The 26,673-nt window shown below is 41.6% G+C and overlaps 1 protein-coding gene across 6 annotated transcripts in view; it reads right to left on the reverse strand.

Annotated features, from left to right (window-relative positions):
• Window positions 1-26,673, reverse strand: part of FAM13C (family with sequence similarity 13 member C) — a 41,424-nt gene that overhangs the window by 9,498 nt on the left and 5,253 nt on the right. For all 6 annotated transcript variants that reach the window (XM_087871932.1, XM_087871931.1, XM_087871933.1 and 3 more), the window contains exons 2-9: window positions 21,071-21,251; window positions 18,440-18,561; window positions 16,179-16,242; window positions 9,603-9,690; window positions 6,216-6,426; window positions 4,589-4,727; window positions 2,870-2,951; window positions 453-649 (exon numbers count right to left, since the gene is read on the reverse strand). In XM_087871932.1, the coding sequence (XP_087728058.1) occupies window positions 453-649; window positions 2,870-2,951; window positions 4,589-4,727; window positions 6,216-6,426; window positions 9,603-9,690; window positions 16,179-16,242; window positions 18,440-18,561; window positions 21,071-21,251 (1,084 nt within the window). The remainder of the gene's footprint in view (window positions 1-452; window positions 650-2,869; window positions 2,952-4,588; window positions 4,728-6,215; window positions 6,427-9,602; window positions 9,691-16,178; window positions 16,243-18,439; window positions 18,562-21,070; window positions 21,252-26,673) is intronic.

Consider the following 26,673-nt stretch of genomic DNA (forward strand, 5'->3'; position numbering starts at 1 on the left):
TGACATATTCATCTCTTTACGCAGAGCATGCAACATCATTTTGAACTCATCATGGCTTCTACGAGAAACCAAAAAGTTTCTACCTAAACCTCAGAATCTCCAGATACAGCTTTGGACACCAAACAGGCTACAAGACGATAATTTAAAACCCCTTGTGCTGATGTAGTAAAACGTCACAACTGCCACATTTGTACCGGGTGACAATAATACACATTTGTACCCTAGTGCCAAAGACCACTAATATACAGTTTTCTGCACAAATGTTTGTACCTCTTTGGTTTTTCGCTCCTGTGGAGCTCATGCACACACACAGGGTCTGCAAGTCAATGTGGAAGGAAGCTCATGAAGGTGATAGGACATGACAGAAGCCATCAGGCGCATGCCAAGCAACTCAGCAGGTAAACCAGGTTTGCTGGTTTAGCAGACCTAAATGTTATGCCAGAACTGGGTACCTTGATGTTCTCAGGGAGCCCCAGCTGCTGTCGCTTCTCTTTCAGTTGCTTCTTCACCACTTCCATGGTTTCCTCCACCGAAGGACCGGTGGGCAAATCTGCTGGATCCAGCCTCCCACCCTCTCTGTCTGGCTGAAAGCTCCTTTGGCTTCTTTTGATGTGGAAGCTCTGTTCTTCTGACATTTTGAGTTTCAGCTCTGTGAGAGGAAAGTCCACACAATACCTCAACGGAGGAAACGCCTGCAGCCTACAGCTCCTCAGTTCATAAAAGGGGAATCGCATGACCCCGGGATACTGCCACCGTCATAAACATGACTCAGTTGCCAAGCGGCTGGATTTTGATCCCGTGACCATGGGGATGCTGCAAGGGTCATGAGTGTGAAAAAAATGGTCACCTTTTTTCAGTGAGGATGCAACTTTGAAAGGTCACTAAATAAAGTGTTGTAAGTCGAGAACTATCTGTAATATCCTGTGGATTGGGGTTTGGGGTTTTTTTTTTTACAAAATTTTGGTGTGGCACAAACAAAAGGGAAGTACAGATCAAAACTAGAGAAGGCAAGGAATTATCCTGCCTGAAGGCTATTTCGGTGCCCTTCCCCCACCCCTCCTTCTCTCAATGGCCTCATTGGCAGGGTAGAGCCAATTTAGCAACTCAGCTTCCAGCTTTGCTCATTAATTCTCTTCCTTGCACTTTATCTGTTTTGCATAGGCCTTGGTAATCAAATGGAAGCGGTAATCGTATGGATCAGATTACTCAGCTTTTTAAGATTTAAAAAGATGTCATTAAAAAGTCACACTGCGTATCTTCTGTTTCTTGAGGAACGTATTTGATCTCTGACATCCTCCAGTGCACGCTATCACGAAAATGTCTATGACGCCTATCATCTGATGCAGTGGTAGGATTCAAAAAATTTTACTACCGGTTCTGTGGGCGTGGCTTGGTGGGCATGGCATGGCATGGCATGGCTTGGTGGGAGTGGCTTGGTGGGCATGGCAGGGGAAGGGTACTGTAAAATTTCCAATCCCACCCCACTTCAGGGGAAGGTTACAGCAAAATCCCAATTTCCTCCCAATCAGCTGGGACTCGGGAGGCAGAGAATAGATGGCAGCGGGACCAGTCAGAGGTGGTATTTACCGGTTCTCTGAACTACTCAAAATTTCCGCTACCGGTTCTCCAGAACTGATCAGAACCTGCTGAATACCACCTCTGGTCTGGTGGAAATCTGACACTTGGGACATATTGAATAGGGAAATAATAGTTTCTAAAGCTGGTTTGGTATCCTAAGATCAAGCTTGGCATTATAGGATTGATGGATGAGAGGTATCCACATAATGAATCTGTTAGCTCTGCAGTAGCTCCGTCAGTGGAGAGCTGGGCTGATCCAGGAAGTGACTGAGATTTAAGGTTCCTGGAAAAGCCACAGAAACCAACACTGCTGGGTTTGCATCTCCAACAAAGTGTGAGTATAAGGGGGACTTCATTCTTCTCTCTAGTCTATAGGAAAGTCTGTGGGTCAGGGAGAAAATATAGCATTTTCCAGGGATCCTTTAGAGTGAATTAAGGTTTGGGTGCACAGAGGTTCTCTGTTGTGGTCCATCAGCGGCCAGCAGAGCTGGCAGCAGATTCGGACAGTGAGGATGTTGGGGAGGAACATGGGCCAGTCCTGGAGTCTGTGGAAGGCTCGAATGAGGGCTCTGAGTCAGAGGCAGAGAGGTGGCCAAGGCCATCTGGAAGTTATTTGCTGCCTCCAGAGCCTCTGAAGTTGACATCAGTGAGGCAGAAGAACAGCGGGAGCCTGTTCCCAGTGTGCGCATGCACAGAGCTGCCAGAAGACAAGAACAATTAAGAAAACAGGGTCGACTTTGGAGTAAGGCTTGGAGATGATTGACCCCGCCCATAAGACATAAAAGAGGAGCGAACGGGACATGAGCTTTTGCAGGAAGCAATTAATTCATCTGGTCGGTTCAAGCTTTGAAAAGTTCTGTTAGACTCTGTGCCAAGTTTGGCCTTGCCCTGCATCTGGCAATTAGCTTTCTGGCAGCATCCAAGGGAGATAAGGTGGGTGTTCATAAGCATTCCCCTGAAAGACTGATTGTGAAGCCTTTCGGACTGGGAATGACAATAATTCACAGCCATATGAATAAAAGAGTTTTGCCAGGACTAAGATTGTGCTTTATGCTTTCTAAGGAAGCCTAGGTTAGAACATTCTCAGAGAAATCCTTCATATACGATTTCAAATGCCTTTCTGCCCTGTTAGAGTTGAACTGGCTTTTCTTCCAATAGGAGGGATGGGGTAGAGAACGCAAGTGCCCCAGGATATGATTCTGTCCTTTTTTCCCTATCCATTAGGCTGAATAACAAACACTGTAGCTTCTTATACTGTGAGAAACTGGCTAGACACAGTGACGGTGTGTACCTTTTAGCTGTTTACGACTTTTGGCCAGGTCATTCATCCATTTCATTACTTCGGGATTTGATATTTTGTCAGCATGGGAAGGCTGCACAGAAAAGGGAAGAAAAAGGCAACTATCAGAAAGTGGATTGTAATGTTACTCTCATCAACACCAATACTGAAATCACACGTATCCCTGCCAAGGTACAGTTTGGTATTATTTGTCTAGAGCAGTCTAGATTCTCAACCTTTTCTTCACCCCCTTTAAATACCTTTTGTGGCCACAGATCATGGCCACGGACCCTTCCCCCCCCCGAAGACTTAACTCAAGATTTAAATCATAACATTTCTTCAAGCCTTTGTGGACCCCTTGTGATGACATTGTGGTACCCTAGGAGTCTGTGGATCACAGATTGAGACCTTCTCTAGTCTAGAGATGCCAGATCAACTTTCCAGGTAACATTGGAGAGTGATCTAGATCAGATCACAACTGGTCTGGACAGTCTTCTGAACCTAAGAACCATCTGGTCATTCTAAGGGATGAAAAAAGGCTGGATGAGAAGAGTTATTTCTTTGCCAAGGGCTAGAACCATCTGCAAGACCTACCAAGGGGGCCTGGCTTGCTGGTGGTGGGATCAAGGAGAAACATGTTTTCCTCTCTCTGTCATGCCTCTTTTCTTTCTTTCTTTCTTTCTTTCTTTCTTTCTTTCTTTCTTTCTTTCTTTCTTTCTTTCTTTCTTTCTTCCTTCCTTCCTTTCCTTTCCCTTCCCTTCCCTTCCCTTCCCTTCCCTTCCCTTCCTTTCCTTTCCTTTCCTTTCCTTCCCTTCCCTTCCTTTCCTTTCCTTTCCTTTCCTTTCCTTTCCTCTCACTTGCATTTATTTATTTATCACATCTATGTACTGTAGCTGCCCATCTCACAGCACACCTTAAAATCATAGAATCCTAGGACTGGAAGGGACCTTGGAGATTTTCTAGTCCAACCTCTTGCCCAAGTCCTTATTCCATCCCAGACAAATGGTTGTCTAATCTTTTCTTGAAAACCTCCATGAAGCTACAGGTCATCCTCAACTTATAACCTGGCATGGTTTTCTCTTGTTCACAGCCAGGAGTGAGACCACTCTCAATAGCCTTTAGCAGTATCAGTGCTAAAGTACTTTTCTTCCTTGTTTAAATATACCACACTATAAACATAAGTATGAATTTATGTTCTTTTCCTTCCCAAGCCATTTAGTCTTACTTTACCAGATGAGTCGATACAGTCAGGATGTACTTTCCCCTTTGGTCCTGTGTAATGACTGAAAACTAATTACTGGGGTTTTTGCTAGTCTCCATAGTAAGAAGTTAATCTGCTATTTCCTAATTTTCCTGGTAGTTGGTTGTTGCTGAGTGCTTTGTTTGGTGTGGTAAGATATGCAGATAACCCAGACTTAGGCATTTATGACATCATTGCTTAGCTAACTAAGCCTTCATGAGGTCACGTGTTTAGTATAAGGTTACTCATAGCCTCTCTCTGGTCTCCCAAAGCTGACACACAAGCATGAATCCTATCTCCTACAGTAGGTACTCAGATAATCCAAAATTTCTTTGCTTTAGCACTTGGGAACATCAAGAATGACGGAAACCACCCTCCACCCCCTGGGACCCACCAAGCCCAGATCTTCTCCCTCTCGTTGCATTTAGAAGCAGCCCCTCAGTCCTTCATGATCTCTGTGAGGGATCTGGCTGCTCCTTTCAGCTCCTTACCCGGTAATTCTTCTCCTCCTCAAACTTCTCTTCATATTTCCTGATTCTCCTCTTCAGGCTTTGCAGGTGCTTTGTGAGCTGTACCATGGTCTGGGGCACTTTGCTGTCCTCACAGCTGCCTCTGGAAGAACTTCTTGGCCTGGGACATTCAAAATTATGAAAATGAGTTTTATGAAACTCATAGATTTTATGAAAATTATGAAAATTAGAGTACCATTTCTACCAAATAAGGGCTCCAGCTACCCCGGAGTGCTATGATGATATGGGGAGATGGAAAATAAAGAGGAAGAGAGAAGAAGAGATCAGGGGAGAATTACAGAGGTGGAAACCTGCCCTGTCCTTGTTGCATTAAGAACTACATAATCTCCAGAAGCCAGCAGGTGATTTTATAGCAGGACCAAATAAATACAATCACCTAAGAAAGAATTACGCTGCAGCTAAAGGCATAATTATGGTGGTCAGTTGAGGAACAGCCACCCCGGACACAGGTTGGGCAGCTTATGTGAAATGCTCAAAAGCTCCTCCACATCCACAAGTTCTGGAGTTGTCACATGTACTGTATGATTATCAGCAGACGCTTCCTTTTGGCTGGTGATTCTGCTCAAAATGCTGGAACACGGATGCCTTGGTGTGAAACGGGCCCTGCTAATGATTTTCTTCTGAAGAGAACAGACCCAGAGGAAATCCTGGAGGTAGGAACCTCACCAAAGTTCTCACAAGTCTCACTGAGGGCATTTAAGAGGCTTCAAGGATTTTCTACACAGGCCTTAGCTTCGATTAGCAAGACTGGGGAGATGCATGTTCTAAACCTATTATCATATTTTGCACTTCCTTTATTGCGTATCATTGCATATTCTTGTTTTATTGTCCTTTGGGCTGCAGTTATTGATTTGGCACACGGCTAAAAGTCTCCTCAGTAGAACAATTTATAAATTCACAAATAAAACTGTAAATATTTGGCATATCATTGATTATTAATTTTAAATAAGCAGTTCTTTTGTAATGTATGATTTCTGTCCCCCCACATCTCACAAATGAAAATAAGAAAACCTTCCTGACACCCTCTTTTTCATTAATGGAGACCTCCTTGTCTGAAACTTCTAGTTCTCTGTTGTCCTTTTTCACTCTCTGCTGGGTTGCCCTCCAGTGATTTAAAATAGGAGCCAAGACGCTAACTCGCCTTATAAGGTTATGGTAAGGACTGTCTCTAAATCAACCACACTGAAGGAATGTTTACAGTGGAACAGCTTATTAGTTTTACTATTATTAAAAACCTGGAGGCAATTTGCTTTCTTGAGCAAATGAATTCATAACTGTTGACTCTTAGCTGATAAAAAAGTTTTTGAAGAGATCAAATAAGGGCCCAAGCAGTCACTTTGGGGCAGCAGGATCCCTCCGGCAAAACTCAGTGTAGTTTGAATGATGCATCTCATCAAGATTTGCAGCTGTGGGAGAAAAGGCTGCGGCCCTTCACCGAATCTGCAGCACCCCCATCGATGCCAATTTCCTAGGAAGAAGGGAGCTTCTGCTTGCCCCAAAGTAGTGCTTCCAGAAGAAGACAGTTTTGTCCTTAAAGGAAAACAAGGTTGTTTGCGCTTGGAAAATGGAAAAGGTTGGTGCAGCTTACATCATGAAGAGCTGAGCACTTGGTGGAGAAGGAGCCGATTCAGGGTCTAAGTTAAACCTCTGGCTTTGGCTGAAAATAGAGCAGCGAGGAGACAATAGAGGATAATCTCCATCCGTGATGTGATGCAGCAGCCTGCAAGTCCCTAAAGCATCTTGGTCTTCGGGTCCATTGTCAGCCTCCGTCTGGCCTTCTCTGTACCTCTGAGCAGGCTCTGGAAGGTCAAGGATCAAGAGGTTTCTCAGGGCAAATTCAATATCAGCCCATATTAAAACAGAACTCAAGTGCCACCCCAAGAAGGAAACACTTCCATAACAGACTAGAATAAAAATGTCCCCCCGCCTGAAGATTAGATCAGCTAAGGAGAGTAATTGATACCAGTGACAAATTGTAATTGACACAACTCTGGGAATCAACTTGCAGATTTAGAAGGCATCTTAGCTTATTCAATTCTTGCTGCCAAATATGCAGCCAGGCTAAATGCTCGATTATGATTTTGCCATATTCTAGTTTTCGCAAATGGAAGGTACCATCTGGGACGAAAAGCAATAAATAAACAATAACAATGTTTTTTTTTTCTATTTACACTATTATCCAAAGCAGCAGCAGATGGTATTTACTGGCTTTACATATTTTTAAGCTTAATTGTTTTCTCCTTTCTACTAATTTGTGTTGCATACAAAGATACCCAATAGCCCTTGTTATTAATGCTATTATTATTTATTGTTTACTATTATTATTATATTATTTGAATTTCCTTCAATTCCTTCCTTTCCCATTTTTTATTACTATTGCATCTTGTGTTGTTTACACACACACACACACATACAAATAGAGGGAAGGTTGGAAAGACAGACCCATTTCTTCTGATCCAATCAAAATATCAAACACATAATTATGAATTATAAGAAAAGCGAAGCCTGTAACCATTTAAGCAAAACATATAAAGCATGCAAAATGAATTGTTCACAATATAAAATTTGTACGCCAAAATGACTTATTGAACCAAATAACTAAGATTTATGAAAGAAGTAGCGCTATTAATAAGTCTGATTAAAGAAATTCAAAATACTTAACATTCTGGCAAATGTAACAATGCATCTGACTTTGCTTTCATTCCCATGATTTCTGAATTGACAGCTTCTATCATTTATGATCATGGATCAATCAACTCTGCACAATTCACGTATAAGGTCGGTTTAAATTAAAAAGTAAGTCAAGTTCCTTCCTTTTACATAAATACAGTACTTAGATGCCAAGGGAAAAACATCCCGCTAGCAAATGTCAATCCTTAAAAATTCTGCCCAGACTTTTGTTAATGCTCTTTTAAAGATATGAAGAATTGAATGATAGGTCTTTGGTACAGAAGCATGGACTCTGCTGACACTCAATTCCTGGCATAATTTAATTAAGCATTGAAAGATAACTTTGTATGCAAGAGATACATTGAAAATCATCCCAGAAGTGATAATATGTTTACAAGAAACCGTGATGTGTCCGTAAGGTTGACTCCACCTTCCATCCTTCTGAGGTGGGTAAAATGAGGAGCCAGATTGTTGGGGGCAAAAGGCTGACTCTGTAAACCGCTTAGAGAGGGCTGTAAAAGCACTGTGAAGCGGTATATAAGTGCTAAGGGCTAAGTGCTATTGCTAAAGGCCCAGGTGCAAGGCTTACAGCTACATGCGAAGTTCTCCCTTGCCCATCGATGCCCTCAGCATTGTCAATGTGGCTCTTTAGTAGGAAAGGTAAAAGAACAGCCTTCAGAATCACCTAGACAAGGATGCCCAACCACTCAGTGGGAATTAGGATGTTTTTCCAGACCCTTTCCATTAAAGCACCGGGTCCCCATATTGGCTTTTTATGGTTGTTACTATGATTACTTCATCTGGCCTCAAAACTGAGCTATGATTTGGAGAGCCTTAAATATTTCCCTTCCCAGAATTTTTTTCTTAGCTGATAAGCCCACTAAACAGGAGATAGAGAAGGGCTAATGACGGCAACAGGATGTTATTGTTAATGTTATGTTAGACCAATGCTTACCTTGAACTTATGGGATAAAATAGGATCTCCCAAATACAAAGGAAAACAAAGGATTTGAGTGTATTAATCTTTCTATGGAAGGTTGATGTAAGAAACATATGTACACCTCATGTATGTATTTATATATGCATATGTATATATGCTTATTTATCTGTTTAATTAAAGTAAATTAATTTTTGTTAGGATGGAATTGAGCTTTTACAATATATATATTTTCCTAAAGCCACCACTATTTATATGACGCAAATAAAATTAGTTACTATTTTCCCCTTATTATGCCCTAAACTAGGGGGGTCAAAGTTGATTTCATTGAGGCCCACATAAAGGTTGTGTTTGATCTCTGGGGGCCAGAGTGGGCATGGCCAGGGTAGACGTGGCCAGCTTCGCGTCATTCTCCTGTGGTGGCCTGAGCACTCTGCCAGCGAAAACGGGCTCCCGAGCGCCATTTTCAGCTGTGACAGGGTCCTGAAACCCAGCGATGAAATCCACTTACCTTCACTACCAGTTTGGGCGTGCTCTTGCCTGGGAGCATGCACATACTATGCTCACGCGTGCCTCTTCTGCGCATGTGCAGAACCTTCTGCTCATGTGCAGATGGTTAAAAAACAGGATGTAATGACATCCTGGCAGGTGGGCGGAGCCTCCTGCCGCAGGCGTTACCGGTTCGGTGAGTCTAACAGAACCAGGTGGATTTCACCGCTGCTGCAACCTTCTGCCAGAGAAAACGGAGCTCAGGAAGGCCACGGGCAGACCTTCTGAGCTTTGTTTTTGCTGGTAGAGGCACCAGAGGCCGGTCCTTTGCTGTTTCCAGGGTGGCCCCACAGGCCAGATCTAAGCACCCCATGGGCTGCATCCAGCCCCCGGGCCTTGAGTTTGACACCCCTGCCCAGGGATGAAATCCAGCAGGTTCTGACAAGTTCTGGAGAACCGGTAGCAGAAATTTTGAGTAGTTCAGAGAACTGGCAAATGACACCTCTGGCTGGCCCCAGAGTGGGGTGGGAATGGAGATTTTGCAGTATCCTTCCCCCAGGAGTGGGGAGGGAATGGGGATTTTGCAGTGTCCTTCCCCTGGAGTGGGATGGGAATGGAGATTTTGCAGTATCCTTCCCCTGCCACGCCCACCAAGCCACACCATGCCCACCAAGCCACGCCCACAGAACCGGTAGTAAAAAAAATTGGATTTTACCACTGCCCCTGCCCCTAAACTGTGATAAATCTTATGTTCTCAAATAATGCCTGAACTCAGATGCTTTTGGCAGATTCACCAATATACCGCATCACATTCAAAGGTCTTCAGGGCCCTTTAAGGATGAAAACCCGAGGGCATGCATTAACTGAACATTTTCTTACCACCGCCGCAATCTCTGTCAATGTGCATGCTGGTTGAGGCAGATGAAGAGGCTGGTTCCTCTGAAGCCACCAGCTGAGGACTGTCTTCCTGATTTAGCAAAAAGGCAGAAGAGAGGTCAGTTGCAGAACTGCAGGACAGGTTCCATTTCTTTTTGCCCTGGTAGAGATATTCCATTTTTGGAAGGACTAAGACATGGTTTTCATTTCCCTTCAAGCTCTAGAACAAAACAAGCAGTTTGTCATCCCTTTCTATAGGCAGGTCCAAGAAAGCAAAGTTAGTTATCTCCTTGTGTTCTCTCTGGATTTCATATCCCACGTTTCACACAGAACGTATTAATCCATCAATATGCTTCTGTACAAAAATCTTGCCTTTTTCATCTATCAAGTGAGTGTGGAGACCCATGGAGGTGACTGTTCTGTCCCCCTTCCCCACACAGGCAAACACACAACCAGGCACATCTGCCAAGATTTTATTAAGCAATCAGACTAGAAACCCTTGCACATAAGAGTTTTGGCAGTAAACTGCGAAATGTCTGCCAAATCAATTTTCACTCACAGTAAGCAAGAGAGAGTTTATCCTCAGTCTGGTTCAGTAGCAAAAAGTAATCCACGAAGCAAGAATTGGCCAAGGTCCAATCCAAATATGCACAAGCCAGATTTCAGGTAACGCGATGTGACTCTCAGGTTTTTAACTTTGATCGTCACAAAGTCTGAAGAGCAATCACACCCACTTTTATTCCTTGTGGGGTGTGGCTCAGTGACTCAGCTCAATCTCTGGCCCTCCCACACCTCTTTCATTGCTGCGCACGCTTCTTCCTCCGACGCTGCCTGGGATCAAGCCAGGATTCATCATCATCGTTCCCTATCTGTTGTTGTTCCGATATGCCTTCCTCCTGGCAATCCCAGGCTGTTCCTCTTGGCCTTCGGATGGAACCTGAGGCATTGCCAGAAAGGAGGGTCCTGGAGAGGGAGGCCTTGTCAGTTCCTCCCCATCACCTTCTGAGTCCTTTTCCTCTGTTAGGACAGACTTGGGAGTCAGGGTCACAACAATGACCTTGAGGGAGCCTTCCAGAAGCCATTAGGATTACCTCAGAGAGCTGACCACAGGGTTCTTAGGGCAGGGGTAGGTTCTACTTATCTTTACTACTGGTTTGCATTGTGCCCCCGCAGCTCGCTATGAGGATGTCCGGGTCAGTGGGTGGAGCCTCCCACTGGTTTTACTACCGATTCTTGCAAACTGGTCCGAACCAGGGGCAACCCACCACTGTGTTAGGAGTCCCTGCATGAGGGCCTACATGTTTATCATCCCTCCAAAACAGAGGTCTTCAAACTTGGCAGCTTTAAGACTTGTGGACTTGAAGTCCACAAGTCTTTAAACTGCCAAGTTTGGGGACCCCTGCTCCAAAATAAGTCCAGATACTAAGGAATTCAACATAGACTGAGTGAACAGTGTTGTCCACAAAAAGTGTAGTCTCATGATCTAGTCCAAATTGGAGGACATCATTGGTCATTCCACAAAGAAAGGGTTAGCTCCTATGAATCCCAGGAAAATAAGGAGTACAGTAAAAGAATGGAAATAGGCGTAAGTTCTCCGTTCAGAGAAAATACATTCCTTTATTAGATTCACTTCCTGCATCTGTCTGAGCCATAATTCACCTCTGACACCCACTATGGATTATGGGGAAAAAGCAGCCAATAGAATATGTGATTAGAAAGAAGGTTCCTGGTTTTAGCAACATTAATACAGTGAAGTTCCAGTTTTTGAAAATTTATCAGCTTTGAGTATTTTTACCACCTGATAAAAAATGGGAATATTAAAATAACAACAACAACAATATTGACTCCAATTTAAAATGAATTTGGCTATTACCTAGTCAAACACTTAGAATTTAGATCAGTCAAACTAGAATACTCTCAGTTTTTAATCTGTTTCATGACTATCATACATACGACAAATGATGCCCTTTCAAAAGGGGAAGAAAGATTTATTGAACAAAAGCTTTGAACACTTGATGATTCTCCTTGAGATTCACAGTTATTTGATGTCTGAAGTTCTCTAATAATATTAAGAAGAGCCCCATTAAATAATATCATTATATAATTTCTCTTTGAAATAAATGAATAGTGATCAACAAAGCATCAAAATGAAACCACCATCATAAGTAATCACTTACAAAAACCTCTCAAAATACAACACAAGGAAGGCAGTCAGGAGGAGAAAAAGAAAGTATAATTTCTGGTTATATTAAGCTCATGTATCAAAGGCTGAGCTTCCTCATTCAACTTTTCAGAATAACAAGCACAACAGGGTTAAAAGGACCTTGGAGGTCTTCTGGTCAGGGGCTGCCACAAAGAAGAGAGAGTCAAGCTATTCTCCAAAGCCCCTGAGGGCAGGACAAGAAGCAATGGGTGGAAATTAATCAAGGAGAAAAGCAACCTAGAACTAAGGAGGAATTTCTTGACAGTTAGAACAATAAAATCAGTGGAAGAATTTTCCTGCAGAAGTTGTGAATGCTCCAACACTGGAAGTTTTTAAGAAGAGATTGGATAACCATTTGTCTGAAATGGTATCGGGTTTCCTGCCTCAGCAGGGGTTAGACTAGAAGACCTCCAAGGTCCCTTCCAACTATTCTATTCTGTTCTATTCTATTCTATTCTATTCTATTCTATGCTATGCTATGCTATGCTATGCTATGCTATGCTATGCTATGCTATGCTATGCTATGCTATGCCATGCCATTCCATTCCATCCCATCCCATCCTATCCTATCCTGTTCTATTCTATCCCATATTTCTGTTCTGTTCTGTTCTGTTCTGTTCTGTTCTGTTCTGTTCTGTTCTGTTCTGTTCTGTTTTGTTTTGTTTTGTTTTGTTTTGTTTTGTTTTGTTTTGTTTTGTTCTGTTCTGTTCTGTTCTGTTCTGTTCTGTTCTGTTCTATTCTATTCTATTCTATTCTATTCTATTATTCCAAACTCCCTGCTCAAGCAAGAGACCCTACACCATTTCAACAAATGGCTGTCCAATCTCTTCTTATAAAAACTTCCAATGTTGGTGCACCCAAAACTTCTAAAGGCAAGCCATTCCACCAATTAATTGTTCTAACTGTCAAGAAATTTCTCTTTATTTCTAGGTTGGTGCTCTCCTTGATTAGTTTCCATCCATTGCTTCTTGTTCTGCCTCCAAGTGCTTTGGAGAATACCTTGACTCCCCTCTTCTTCGTAGCAGCTCCTTAGATATTGAACTGCTGTCATGTCATCCTTATTATTCCTTCATTTCATTAAACCAGACATATCCAATTCCTGCAACCGTTTTTTTTTATGTTTTAGCCTCCAGTCCCCTAGTCACTCAACTAAAGCAGGCATTCTAAATTGCAATAACACAAGCATTTACCAAGGATTAATTTCTGCTGTTTTCAAACCACTGATGCTTAAGACTACACATTTGCTTAGATGCACACTTCTGATCCGAAGGTCAGAGGCCCTCACAGAGAGTCAGTGCAAATAGATATTCTCTTGTAGCCTTCCTTCCTAAGATCTTTAGTTGTATGATTCAGACAGCATTAGACACCCAGGTCCCTAACGGGATGCACTGGACAGTGTCCCAATTCTCTTCAACCTGTGTGGAGTCACTCCTCCCAGCAGTCTCTGGTGCTATGCAAATGCAACCAGTGACTCATTCGGCTCCAACCTCTGGTGCTATGCAAATGGGTAACTTGATCCACAGGATGAAGTCCCAGTTCTCTTTAACTTGTGTTGAGCCACTCCTTCCCAGCAAACTCTGGGGCTATGCAAATACAATGCAAATGCAACCAGTCATTTCTACCGTACTGCTGGATCCATTTCTAATGCGGCATCATTTTATCTATGATGGAAATCGAGGAAGAGCTTCGCTAAAATGAACAGTCACTAAAAAGACTGTTGCCTAACTTTTCCAATTTCCTCAAAAGTATTTCTACTTTCCTCAACCAAAATAAAAAACTAATTGGGTGTGGACACCAGAGGTGGCAATATGTTTTATATAATGTGATTATATCCCCCAACACAATTTTTACATAACTTCAATTAGTGCGATGCAGTTTTAAGGAGGTGTAGCATCCTGTGCTACTTTCAGAGTCAATTCTGAACTATTTGTTAAAATAGATTTAAAAGGATGTTGTATCACGAGGAGTCCCGTCCTGGCTCAAACACCCTCCCTCTTCAATAAGGAGAAAACGAGTGTGACATGTGGATTATAATAAATCTGAAGAAAGGGATTTTTAACTGCAGAAGATTCTGGAGCTCTCAAGGGAAATCATCAAAATCTTATTCACAGGCCAAATGGTCTTATTCCATAGTTCTACCTAATCAAGCATAGAAAGTCCTCAGAGTTAGGATACAATTAGTCTTAAGATTCTCAGAGTTTTTTTAAGAAAAATATTAAAAGCTTCTGTAGGAGAGACCAGGCTGAGCCTGAAGGAGGGGTCATATGCATCATTAGTCTTGAGTTCCTTTGCACGCACAAGAGATCTAACTCCAACTCAGTTAACTCCATTAACTCTTATCTACCGCTAATTTGCCTTGACCGTTAATAGTTCAGATTCTTGCAGAAAGCTAGCCTAAAATAAACTTGTACTCATTTTGGACCTATTCTTGACTCCCAAGTTCTTGCACTGCTTCCACTTTTTAAGTCAAGAGACATGGGCTTGATTGTTGATGCCCCCTTCAAAATTTCAATCACTTAAGAACCGTTTCACTTTCAGCATTTATAAACCTACTTGAATGTTTTCATGTGGTTGTCCACAATTCGAATGAAGTCTACAAAACAAGCACATGCAAATAACCTCACAGTTCATGCAAAATGCAGAACTCTTTTGTTTTCCTTGGCACAGTCCTAAGGTTACCATAGGACATACTGTGGATTTTCTTCTCAAGCCCTAAGTTCAAGAAGAATATTTGCAGCGTCATGGGGAAGACTTTGGAGAGGAACAAAGAAGGAGGGTTTGTCCAAAGGGAACATTCAATCTGCAGCCCTCGTGATCTAAACTCATTCGTCATTGCTGTCCTGAAATAGCAAATTTTATCACAATAGAATTTTTATTATACATGTTTCCCACAGAACCCTGCAGATATGTTTTTATAAGCTTAGTGAGGATGCTATTCTATGCCCAAATTCAAATCAACAATACAGAGTCGTTTATTGTCTCCACTAAGATGTTTCCTCAACGATCTTCAGTTGGTTCTTCCCTATTCAATCAAGCCAGGAAAAAAATTTCTAAAATTCTTTCTTGGAAAACTGTTTTCCATATTTATCTTGCTGTTCTATCAGCCAGAAAGCCTAATACTCATCTCTTCCAGTTTTGCACATCCTTTCGCCCTTCTCTAAAATTCACAAAACACTTCTTAGGCATCCCATAATATCTTAGAGACTGAAAAGGTTTCAGAGTCTTCAAAAGCATTTCAATATTCAGAACAGAATCAAAATCCAACTATGGCTATGCTAGAAACTCATGAATTATACAGCTTAGTCAAGCGCATGATTTATAAAATACACACCCCAAAAAAGGGCCCATCAATTTGGCACCCAGAGATGGTCAAGCCACAATACAAATGTGCCCAATTGTGCAAAAGTCTACCTTTCTCAGACTTTTATGACAGCATTTGCATTCATCAATGTCTTATATTTATCTAAACTAAAGCTATATTTCTGATATTTTTGATTCAATCCAATCTGAAGAAAAAGGTTTTGCTTATTTTTCTATTAGTTTTGCAGATTCCTCTATTATTCCACATGAGACATATCTAACAAACCAGCATTCTGGGTTACGGATCTTTGATTTGCCCAGGTTTAGCTCTTGTAACTAGAGGGAAACTCCCTAAAATTTGGGTTTAAGGTCTCTGTGTGCTTCCTACCGGTATTTACTTACTTTCTTCTACAAGTGCTTTTATGTCACTTTAGCCAAAAAAAAAATAAAAAAAATTGAGCAGTTTAGAAAAGTGTTATATAATAAATTACACAGTACATACAGTCAGTGCTGGGCTGCTGCCAGTTTGGACCAATTCAGATGAACCGGTAGTTGCAACCTGTGGGTGGGCCAGCCAGGCCACCCACCCCAGTACTCTGCCGTCCTATTTAGCCGAGTTTTTTAAGCTGTGTGCATGCGTGCAAGCCGCACGAGCGAGCAAAGCACATGCGCGAAAGGCTGCATGCATCCGCGCACTCACATTTCTGGTGTTGGGCGAACCGGGTGTTAATTCATGTGCTGCCCGCCTCTGCATATAGCATGCCGTTAACAAATAATATCATAAAAATCATAAAACCCTAATAACTATAGAAACACGACTGTACCACATACATGAGTGGTATGCACAGCTGGCTGGGGAATTCTGGGAGTTGAAGTCCACACATCTTAAAGTGGCTGAGAAACACTGACCAACATCATCATCCTCTGCGTCCCCCCCTGTCTTTGACAGAATCCCAGCCCAGTAAGATCATTACTTGATGCCTGAAGGGAGCACCCTCTTTCATTCCTCTTATTAGCCTAAAGAAGATGCCGATACCATCTTAGGCCAAGCAATTTGGGACTTCTGATAGACTTACCTCAGTGAGCCTTTGCAGGTGTTCAGCGGCATCGTTTGGTGAAATGAATGCACTTTGATCTGTCCTGCAAAACGGGAAGGGGAGAGAGAGAGAATCACAGACCCTTCAGCCAACCAACATAACTGGAGTGAAACTCCATTAAATGAACCCATTTCTGGATTTTGCTTAGTTTTTTAAAAACAGACATAGGAGACGGAGGGATCCACTCAAAAAAATATCAGAGTGGAATGCTGGGCGATAGAAAATGAAAGTCATTTCCTAAACCTCTTTAATGCATTTACAGTCCTTAAAAGTTTATCGAAATGTATTCACTGTAATTATTCCTTATGTTATTAATCTAATCTTAATAAAGCTCCTACTCTGTAGTAATGTAATATATATAAATGGATGATTGAGGGAGGGAGATGTTTTCTTTAATTAAAAGCAGTAGGCCAATACTTTCCAAAACAAATGCAAGGTTTGCACACATCAATGTTTCAGTGAACACCAAATAAAAACTAAAAATTGCATTTTGGATTAGACGCCTCCACCAGCTAAAATTTGACTATCTGATCTGCTTTATGATTTCTTAATCCTCATTATCTATCATGAATCATATCTGGCTTGCTTCCATCAGTAAGGGGAAGAAACCTTGGATTAATTAAAGGGAGGCAAGCTTTAACAGGGCAGAAAATGCTGACGTTGAATTCACATTTCTTTTTTCTTAAGGGCCTGTAATTCTCACGTGATCACCCCACTCAGCCACATTTTATCCTCTCTGGCAAAGACTGGAGTCACCACTACAATGCCCTGAGTATGTCTGGTAGGCTAGTTTTCGAATAGTCATAGCCCACATGCTGGCTGGGAATTTTGGGAGCTGAAGTCCATACATCTTCAAGTTACCAAACAGTATGAAAAACACTGGCGTATAACTGTCTGAGGTAGAATAAGCAAATCCCCTTCTAAGCTTCCAGTTTAACAATTTTAAAATCTGCACCTTTGGAAACTCTGTGTCTCTTTTCATGTTTAGCTAATATTTCTGACTTACTGTAACACACCACAGCCCAGACTGTCTATTCTGATAGAAATCAAGATTTCCACCCTCTTCTTCACTGACATAGCATTATGCCTGCACACTATTTTCAAAGAAGACTCATTTTTCCCCTTTTCATTCAGAGTTTTTAATATATATTTTTCTCTCAAGCACACAGTATCTCAGGCTCCAATTGTAACAGAGAAATCCATGGAACAGGAGTCCATGTTTCGTTCTTTTCCAGATTTCATATTTTTGTGTGGAAACCTACCAAGAACTTAATACACCACCTCGTCTGATGTCTGTCTGTCTGTCTGTCTATGTATATCATCTATCTATCTATCTATCTATCTATCTATCTATCTATCTATCTATCTATCTATCTATCTAATCTATCTATTGTCTATCTATCTATCATCTATCAACTATCATCTATCTCTCTATCATCTATCTATCTATCATTTATCATCTATCTCTATCTATCATCTATCAACTATCTATCATCTATCATCTATCTATCATCTATCTATATCATCTATCTATCTATCATCTATCAACTATCTATCATCTATCAATCTATCTATCTACAGTATCTATCATCTATCTATCTATGTATCTATCATCTATGTATCTATCATCTATCTATCATCTATCTATCATCTATCATCTATCATCTATCAACTATCTATCATCTATCTATCTATCTATCTATCATCATCTATCTATCTATCTATCTATGTATCTATCATCTATCCATCTATCATCTCTCACTCATCTATCTATCTATCTATCTATCTATCTATCTATCTATCTATCTATCTAATCTATCTATCGTCTATCTATCTATCATCTATCAGCTATCAGCTATCTCTCTATCATCTATCTATCTATCATTTATCATCTATCATCTATCTATGTATCTATCATCTATCATCTATCTATCATCTATCTATATCATCTATCTATCTATCATCTATCAATCTATCTATCTACAGTATCTATCATCTATCTATCTATGTATCTATCATCTATGTATCTATCATCTATCTATCATCTATCATCTATCTACCATCTATCAACTATCTATCATCTATCATCTATCTATCTATCTATCTATCTATCTATCTATCTATCTATCTATCATCTATCGTCTATCTATCTATCTATCTATCTATCTATCTATCTATCTATCTATCTATCTATCTTGTTCCCAGAAGCCACCCAGACTCATTTATGGAAAAAGGAATACCTGGGTTGAAACTTGAGAGCTGTTTCCTGGTATCTGAGTGTTACGTTCTCAGCATATTCAGTAGCTGATGTCGCTGTTTTCTTCTGACACTCTGAGAGCCAAGACCCTGCATTTCCCATCTCCTATTCAAAGAGGGAGGAGCAAAATAAAACTATATTCGGGTAATTGGGAGCCAGACTGATGTTGACCATCTATTTTAGAAGAGGGGGGGAAATGAAATAGGGAGGGGGAGGAAGAGAAAGAAGACGAAGAGGGAAGTCAAAAATTCATCTTCTGCTGCTTAATACACATAGTCCTCGACTTACAATAATTCATTTAGTGACTGTTTAAAGCTGTAACGGCACTGAAAACAGTGACTTATGACCGGTTTTCACCCAAACGTTGCAGCACTCCTATGGTCACATGGTCAAAATTCAGACTCTTGGCAACTGACTCATATTTATGACGGTTGCAGTGTCCTTGGGTCATGCAACCACCTTTTGTGAATGGGGAAGCCAGATTCACTGAACAACAGTGTTACTAATTTAACAATTATGGCATGAAAAATTGTAAAATGGGGCAAAACTCGCTTAGCAGCCATCTTGCTTAGCAATAGAAATTTTGGGCTCAACTGTAATTCGAGGACTACCTGTACAAATATGAAGATGACAACGTGGCGATAGGGTGTGTGGGACCCTGTCAGTGCACTCTCGCATACAACACGAGAGCTCCTTTTGTTCCTCACCAAGTTCCTCAGAACCTTTGCAGGCATTAGGTAGAAGATTGTTTCTCCAAATTTGCTCAGGTCTTTTTTGAAGCCGTCCACATTATCCATCAAATCAATCAAAAAATCTGACAACATCCTGTCGTTTGGCATTCAGCACTGGAAATTGTTTGTTTTTTCCCCTCCTCTGTCTAACTTAAGATATTTCGGTTCGCCTTGCCTACACACTTGCAAATATCTCTTCGCAGCCATATGGGTGTCACTTTTTTTTTTTTTTTTTTTGAAATGAAGCCTGAAACTTTGAAGAAAGTACTATATGCTTCTCCCAATATTAAATTCTGGGCTTTTTCTAAGTTTTTTTCTCTCAGAATGCTGTGCTTTAGAAAGAACACTCTTTGCTCCATCTACCTCAAACAGGGGTGTCAAACTCTATTTCATTGAGGGCCACATCAAGGTTGCGATTGACCTTGGGGGGGCAGGGGGCATGGCCAGGTTGATGTCACTCATGTCAAGGGGGCATCTGTGGTGGCCAGAGCCCTCTGCCAGTGAAAATGGGATCCTGAGCTCCATTTTTGGCCATGATGGCCTCCTGCAGCCCTCTGCCAGCAAAAATGGAGCTCTGTTTTCACTGGCAGAGGGCTGCAGGAGGCAGTCACAGCCAAAAACAGAGTTTGGGAGGGCTACGTGTGGCCCTCCCGAGCTCGGTTTTCATTGGCAGAGACACTGCACGCTGCTCCTTCGTTGTTTTCAGGGCAGCCCCATGGGTCAGATCTAAGCACCCCACAGGCCAGATTCAGCCTGCATGCCTTGAGTTTGACACCCCTGACCTAGAACATCTTAACATCAGTTTTAGGGTCAAGGCTAAACTGGAAAAAGCCAAATCCTGCCAGTACACAAGAGATCGTATCACACACCACAGCAGGAAAATTCCCCATTCTTGACTTCTATAAGGCTGCTTCTGACGATAGCTTAAGTTTCAGAGAGATACTGATGGGAGGACAACTGCTGGAAAGGTCAGCTCAGCCCGTAACAGTTGGAAATGGCATTTTGTGTTGCACAGTAGGAAAGGCTAAGAAAGATCAGCTGTCATCAGTCTCTCTCCTTCACTTGGCTAACGAAAGACAACAAGCTCCTTGAATCACAACAGCAACCATTCAACTTTAAGAAGCAAGAAAGGTTTAAAAACTGCTTATGGCCACACTAAGAGCAATAAAAAAACCACAAACAAGCTTGGTACAGAAAGAAATCAGCATCTCATGCATTTTTTTTGCCAAATTGGTTTTCTCAGATACGTCCCACAACTAGCCTTACTAAGAAACTATACATACACACACACACACACAATCAGAATCTCTGCTCAGGATCTTCCACCCAAGAGAAAAACTGCTTCCTACCTACAGAAGAGGCTAAAATGTCCACCCACATACAAGTTAATGTCCAACCTGTCCAGGCCCAAAATGTCTGCAAAGGTCTTGTAGTATTAATGGTTTTTTATTTTATTTTTATTTTTTAAAATATTTTTATTGTACGTTTTCTTCATTTTACATCGCAATTTCAATTTTGCAACAATGATATGTTCGTTGCATCAGCACCTTTTAAATATACATGATGTTATACATCCTAGTTATGAGCATTTTTCTCTTGTTCAAACAATCCATAGGAAAAAGAATAAAAACTTGATATTGACTTGGATTTTTTTTAAAAAAAATGTCCCATCTCATCCCAATTGATCTGGAATGTTTGAAGATTACACTGTCTTTATTTTCAGGGTTTGTTTCAGGCTCTTCAGCAGCATTTACTGTACAATGCCCCCTCTCCCACTCACCCCATGCTGGAGGACATCAGCCAATCTTAGAAATAAAAATAAAATCCGGAGGCTTTTCTTTTATTACTGATAAAATTACAGCAAATACCTGCTAGCCAATTACCTGATTTTCTTCACGGGTTTTCCCATTTTCTGTTTTTGGAATGGATGTAGGCTTTCTGGATTTTAAGTTCCCCATGCCAACTCTTAGAGTGCCATCGCAGGGGGTCGGCGTGTCTTGAAACACTGCCTGACTTTCCTCTATGACTACAGATTTGTCTGGGTAGTTTTCCTTGTTTTCATCTCTGGGGGAATAAAAAAAAAATCAATAAAAGCACATCTTAAAAAGCACTCTAAAGAATTTTAAGCCAGTAAAACAGGGAGCAAAATGGTAGTTGCTCAAAGCAACACATCGATCACCAAGCTTATCTGAAAAATACAAATTTCCCTTTTCATTTCTCCTAAACAGACCTTCCCATCAAAATCACCAAGCCAACAATAAAGTTTCTTTATGTACCATCATTTTTTACACAGAGGGTAAGAAATCCACCCACTAATCCCAGACTTCCAGAATTAACTACTACAGCCAACTGATTCAAGTTTGCCAGATAAAAAAAATTCCCCAGAGTTTCCTGTTGTATGTATGTGGTTTTGGAAAACAGTACGATTTCAGGCTGGGCTCCAGGCTGATGATCATCCATCCAATAGCACTATAGCACTTTGTTTTATAAACTGCCCCATGGTGCTTTACAGCACTCTGTGAGTGGTTTACAGAGTCAGCCTATTGCCCCCAACAATCTGGGTCCTCATTTTACCAACCTCGGAAGGACAGAAGGCTGACTCAACCTTGAGCTGGTCAGGATCGAACTCCAAGCTGTGGGTAGAGTTAGCCTGCAATACTGCATTCTAACCACTATGCCATCACAGCTCCACAGCTCCATGCCTTGGGAATGTCATCCCATTCCTGACCTCAGTTGTCAGGTTTCCCTTTGGACAAAATTTCAATCCATTTTGTGTTGGGAAATTGCCGATGAGATAGATAGTGTGTGTGTGTGTGTGAGAGAGAGAGAGAGATGAGACAGACAGGCAGGCAGACAGAGAGATGAGAGAGTGAGAGAGATGAGAGAGAGAGAGAGATGAGAGAGAGAGAGGGAGGGAGGGAGGGAGGGAGGGAGGGAGGGAGGGAGAGAGAGAGAGAGAGAGAGAGAGAGAGAGAGAGAGAGAGAGAGAGAGAGAGAGAGAGAGAGAGAGAGAGAGATGAGAGAGTTTATGGAACAGAATTGTTCATGGCTGCATCAAGTTCACAATTCCAGCTATATTTAGAAAAGAAAAGGGTTGTGATATTGTTGGCTCCAAGATGTAGATCAGCCCAAAGAAATATACTTCATATTAAGACTAAAACTACTCCCTTTTTACCACCCTGTAATCCCTTAATTCAAGATAGAGTCGGGGCAACTGGATAGAGTTGAGCTTTTACTGGCCGAATGCCTTGCCTGACGCCATGCAGAGTTCACAATAGATATTTTTTTCTTTGTCTCCTGAGAGAGAAATATCTGCCTAGGACTGAACTCTCAATCTTCTGAGTGAGAGGCAAGTGTCTTCACAACTAGGCCACTCAATATGAAGATTAAAACTACCTTTATTAAAATTGGCTTGATTAACAGAATCTTGCCAGTCTGATTACAGTTTATACTCCCTAATTGGAATTATGGAGGTATTTGAGATATTTTCACATTCTTTTCAAATCTTTCTTCTTTATTTGGACTTAAGAATGCTTTCTTCTTTATTGTTTTGGTAACAGATCTCCCCTTTTAGAAATTGTAGAAAATATTCATAGCTCGGGTTGTAGATTTATGCATCCTCCGAGTTTGCTGCTTGGCTCCCAGACGTTTTGTTACCAGACTAGGTAACATCTTCAATGGGGTCGTAGATGTTACCTAGTTTGGTAACGAAACATCCAGGAGCCAGAAGCAACCTCGGAGGATGCATCTCTGCATAGATCTGCCCTTTCTCAATCCTCTAGAGCAGAGGTCTTCAAACTTGGCAGCTTTAAGACTTGTGGACTTCAACTCAGTCAGCTATGCTGGCTGGAGAATTCTGGGAGTTGAAGTCCACAAGTCTTGAAGCTGCCAAGTTTGAAGTCCTCTGCTCTAGAGCTGTGGTGGCGCAGTGGTTAGAATGCAGTACTGCTCATTGCCAGAAGTTCAATCCTTACCAGCTCAAGGTTGACTCAGCTGTCCATCTTTTTGAGGTCAGTAAAATGAGGATCAAAATTGTATGGGGTAATAGGCTGACTCTGTAAACTGCTTAGAGAGGACAGTAAAGCACTGTGAAGCGGTATATAAGTCTAAGTGCTATTGTTCTTACTCTATACTCCATGTCAATAATTCAACAGGACCACTAGAAGTTAACAAAGGATTAGAAATGTATTTCTTTGCTGCCACCTGGAAGTCATCTACCTCCTTACCTCCACTAACTCCAGAATTGACACAATTGCCTTCAATGATTTCTGAGGAAGTTTGTTCTATTGAACTTAGTCCCTACCAAGCCATCATCTATACTGGTTTGCATAAACGTGTTGTGTAAACTCAGTTTGACCCAAACCAAAATAGATAGTCTTGCATACACTGGTTTTTCTTCTTCTTCTTTATGGTTTTTTTTCATAGGCATGTCTTAGCCCTGAATATGTGAATGGTGCTCATCTCAACCTTCTTCAACTCAGCTGTCTCCAGCTTCCTCAAATCTCCTATTTCACAGCCAGCCGTGGTCCAGCTGTAGAGGTTTTGAGAGCTGTAGTCCACCAGGCTGCAGTGGACTATGTCATCCAGCCTTCTCTAATAATTAAACCAGCTGTAGTACAGTGTAACCAATAATCAATCCTCATTTTTAAAATCATCATATGTAAGAACGTGACCCTTGTTCTTTCTCTAAAATCACTTAATAAAAAGGATATGGCCAGAATTTTTTTTTATCTCTCTCTTTCTCTCCACTCCACATATTACACACTCAGTCACTCTGCTTTATTTATCCTTGAAAATTGATATCATTCCTGTTAATTTACATGGCTGCATCCTCTCAGGCGATCTCTGTCTCAGTTCTTGTATTAGATACCACTTAGCAATAGCCTTTTGACTTATATACTGTTTTAAAGTGATTTACAGCCGTCTCTAAGTGATTTAAAGAATCAGCATATTGCCCCCAACAATCTGGGTCCTCATTTTACCGACCTCGGAAGGATGAATCATTCGGTCAGAACTGAACTCCTGGCTGTGGGCAGAGTTAGCTTGCAATACTGCATTCTAACCACTGTGCTTTGAGGGTTCCTACAATACAGAAATTGTGATGAGCTAGACACTTGTTCAATTGAAAGGGAGCAACTATGGTACTGTGATGAATCCCTCAGCTTACTGGAATCATGATTTTCTCTTTTAAAAAGCAAAAGTCTTAAACCTTTATTTCCTGACCTTATAGAGCCGTGACGGCAAACCTATGGCACGCGTGGGATGCAGAGCCATCTCTCCAGGCATGCAAGCTGTCACCCAATTCTCTTCCGGTTTCCGGCACACGCATGTGCACCGGCCACCAGGTCTTCAATTTCTGGCACGCATGCATGTGCAAAGACCAGCTGGCTGGTGCACATGTGCGCTCCGGAAACTGTAATATCATCTTCCCGGCGTGCGCATGGCATAGGGTGGCTGCTCTTCCTGTTTCCAGCATGCACATACGCACGCACTCCCGTTTCAGCACTCCGTGCCGGAAAGGTTGGCCAACATTGTTATAGAGCAACTGCCTGGGTTCTCACAATCTCACAGCCAGCTAATCACATGCCCAAACTATTCCTAAATATTTGTGTTGGCAGCAAAGTAATCTTGGAAAGGTTACTACAATTCAGGCTTGCAAATACTCTGGCACACTTGGACAGGAGGAAGCCTCAGCAGGCAGAATATCATTTACTGTAGCTGCGTGACTCTGGAGAGTAAAATAGGTCACCAGTAACCAGAGCAAACTGTCTACTGTCCTTGAAGACATTTTCAGTAAGTTCTCCCCATCTGCTCCTCAGCCCTCCCACATGGAAAGGCTTATTAAATGGATAACTCGATCAGTGAGTAGGAAGTGATTCTCATCATGCCAACTGCACAGTCAGCCATCCAGACTTAAGTGACACATAAACAGGAAGCCACTGCTGGAGCAGGCATGGCGGTACCTGTCCTATACTGACTATTTTGAGACTTTATAATATCATTGACAAGAAGTGGACTTAAATGCCCAATCCTTGTCCAATGCAATATATATTATCATATGCCACCAATACTCCACTGCATTCTGAATAGAAAAACAGAACAGAACATTCCAACAGAGTTGGAAGGAACCTTGGAGGTCTTCTAGTCCAACCCCATGTCCAAGCAAGAGACCCTATACCATCCCAGACAAGTGGCTGACCAGTCTCTTCTTAAAAGCCTGCAGTGATGGAGTCCCCAAAGCCTCTGGGGGCAAGTCATTCCACTGGTTGATTGTTCTCATTGTCAGGACATGTCAGTCCCACCCAGACATGTCACTACCTAAACCACTTTGCCAGTTCTGAGAATTCCTATGGGACTTTTCCTTGAAAATTTCTGGGGATGTTCTTAATTGCCACAAGCATCAGAAGTTTGGGTTTAGCTTTTATTAGAGGTTGTATGGTTAATCTCAGCTATACTTCTACTTATTTTCTTCAAAATTCCATTGCATCTTTTAATGCCCACAACATCCTGTTTTACTTTTTGAAGTTATTCTCATCCTGACCATTCCTTTACTTATGCCCACACTTATTTTCTTTTCACAGTTGCAGGGGGTCTTGAGGTGGGCAGAAAACTAATATCTGGCTATGTATGAACTTTTTCTTAACTGTTTATGGATTTTAACTTGGAGGGCTATTCTGAGCTATAATATTTTTAGATCTTGATCTCAATGCAAAAAGAACTTCTTTTCTTTGTCTCTATCCCCTCCTCTTCCTGTTTCTGGAGTTTAAAATGTTTCCCAGAGTCCCCAGTCTTCAAGGAGAACATTTGGTCTCAAGTGTTCCACTTCTCCTTATACTTCAGGAGTGTATCACACACCCATGGTGGAACTCTGGGCACAGTTTGGTCCACTGTCAGTCCTCACCTTCTTCTGTGTGGAAAGGTTAATTCCTGTGATTCAATCTAGGGTAGAACTTCATGGACCCATTAAAAGTGGGTTTGCACCCCTGAAATTTCCAAGTATCTATCGGGCCAGGAATCCCAGCCTCTATCTCTTCTTCTTCTAACTCTGTTGTAAAAGATGTTGCTATATTAGTTTCCCAACCCAGTCAACTATTTTTATTTTATGTACAGCCTCTTGGCAAAGTCAAAGTATGTTTAGTCTTGATCAAAGAGTTGAAGATTCTATTTTGGTCAAAGTAAATTGGAAATGCATTATGCATCTGTCTGTCCCACTTCAGTGATAAGTCCCCCTGGGTTGGGATGATGAAATATATCAGCCTGCATGATACAGAAGTTCACAAGGTCCTATAAAAGCAGACATCTTGTAGTTCCTACCTGTTTAACTGGGCTTCCCATGAAAGTCTCAAAAATGGGTTTGTTAACGATGTATCCTTAGGCTCAAAATAGCTGTGTCCTAGAGACCGCTTTGATCCCGCAGCAAATCTGATTTTTTTCCCTTCAATTAATAACTAAAACATCAGGGATAAAAATATCTCCTGAATGCTGT

This window comes from Pantherophis guttatus, chromosome 6 (assembly GCF_059756535.1).
Source record: "Pantherophis guttatus breed Tessera chromosome 6, ASM5975653v1, whole genome shotgun sequence".
NCBI classification, from domain to species: Eukaryota; Metazoa; Chordata; class Lepidosauria; order Squamata; family Colubridae; genus Pantherophis; species Pantherophis guttatus.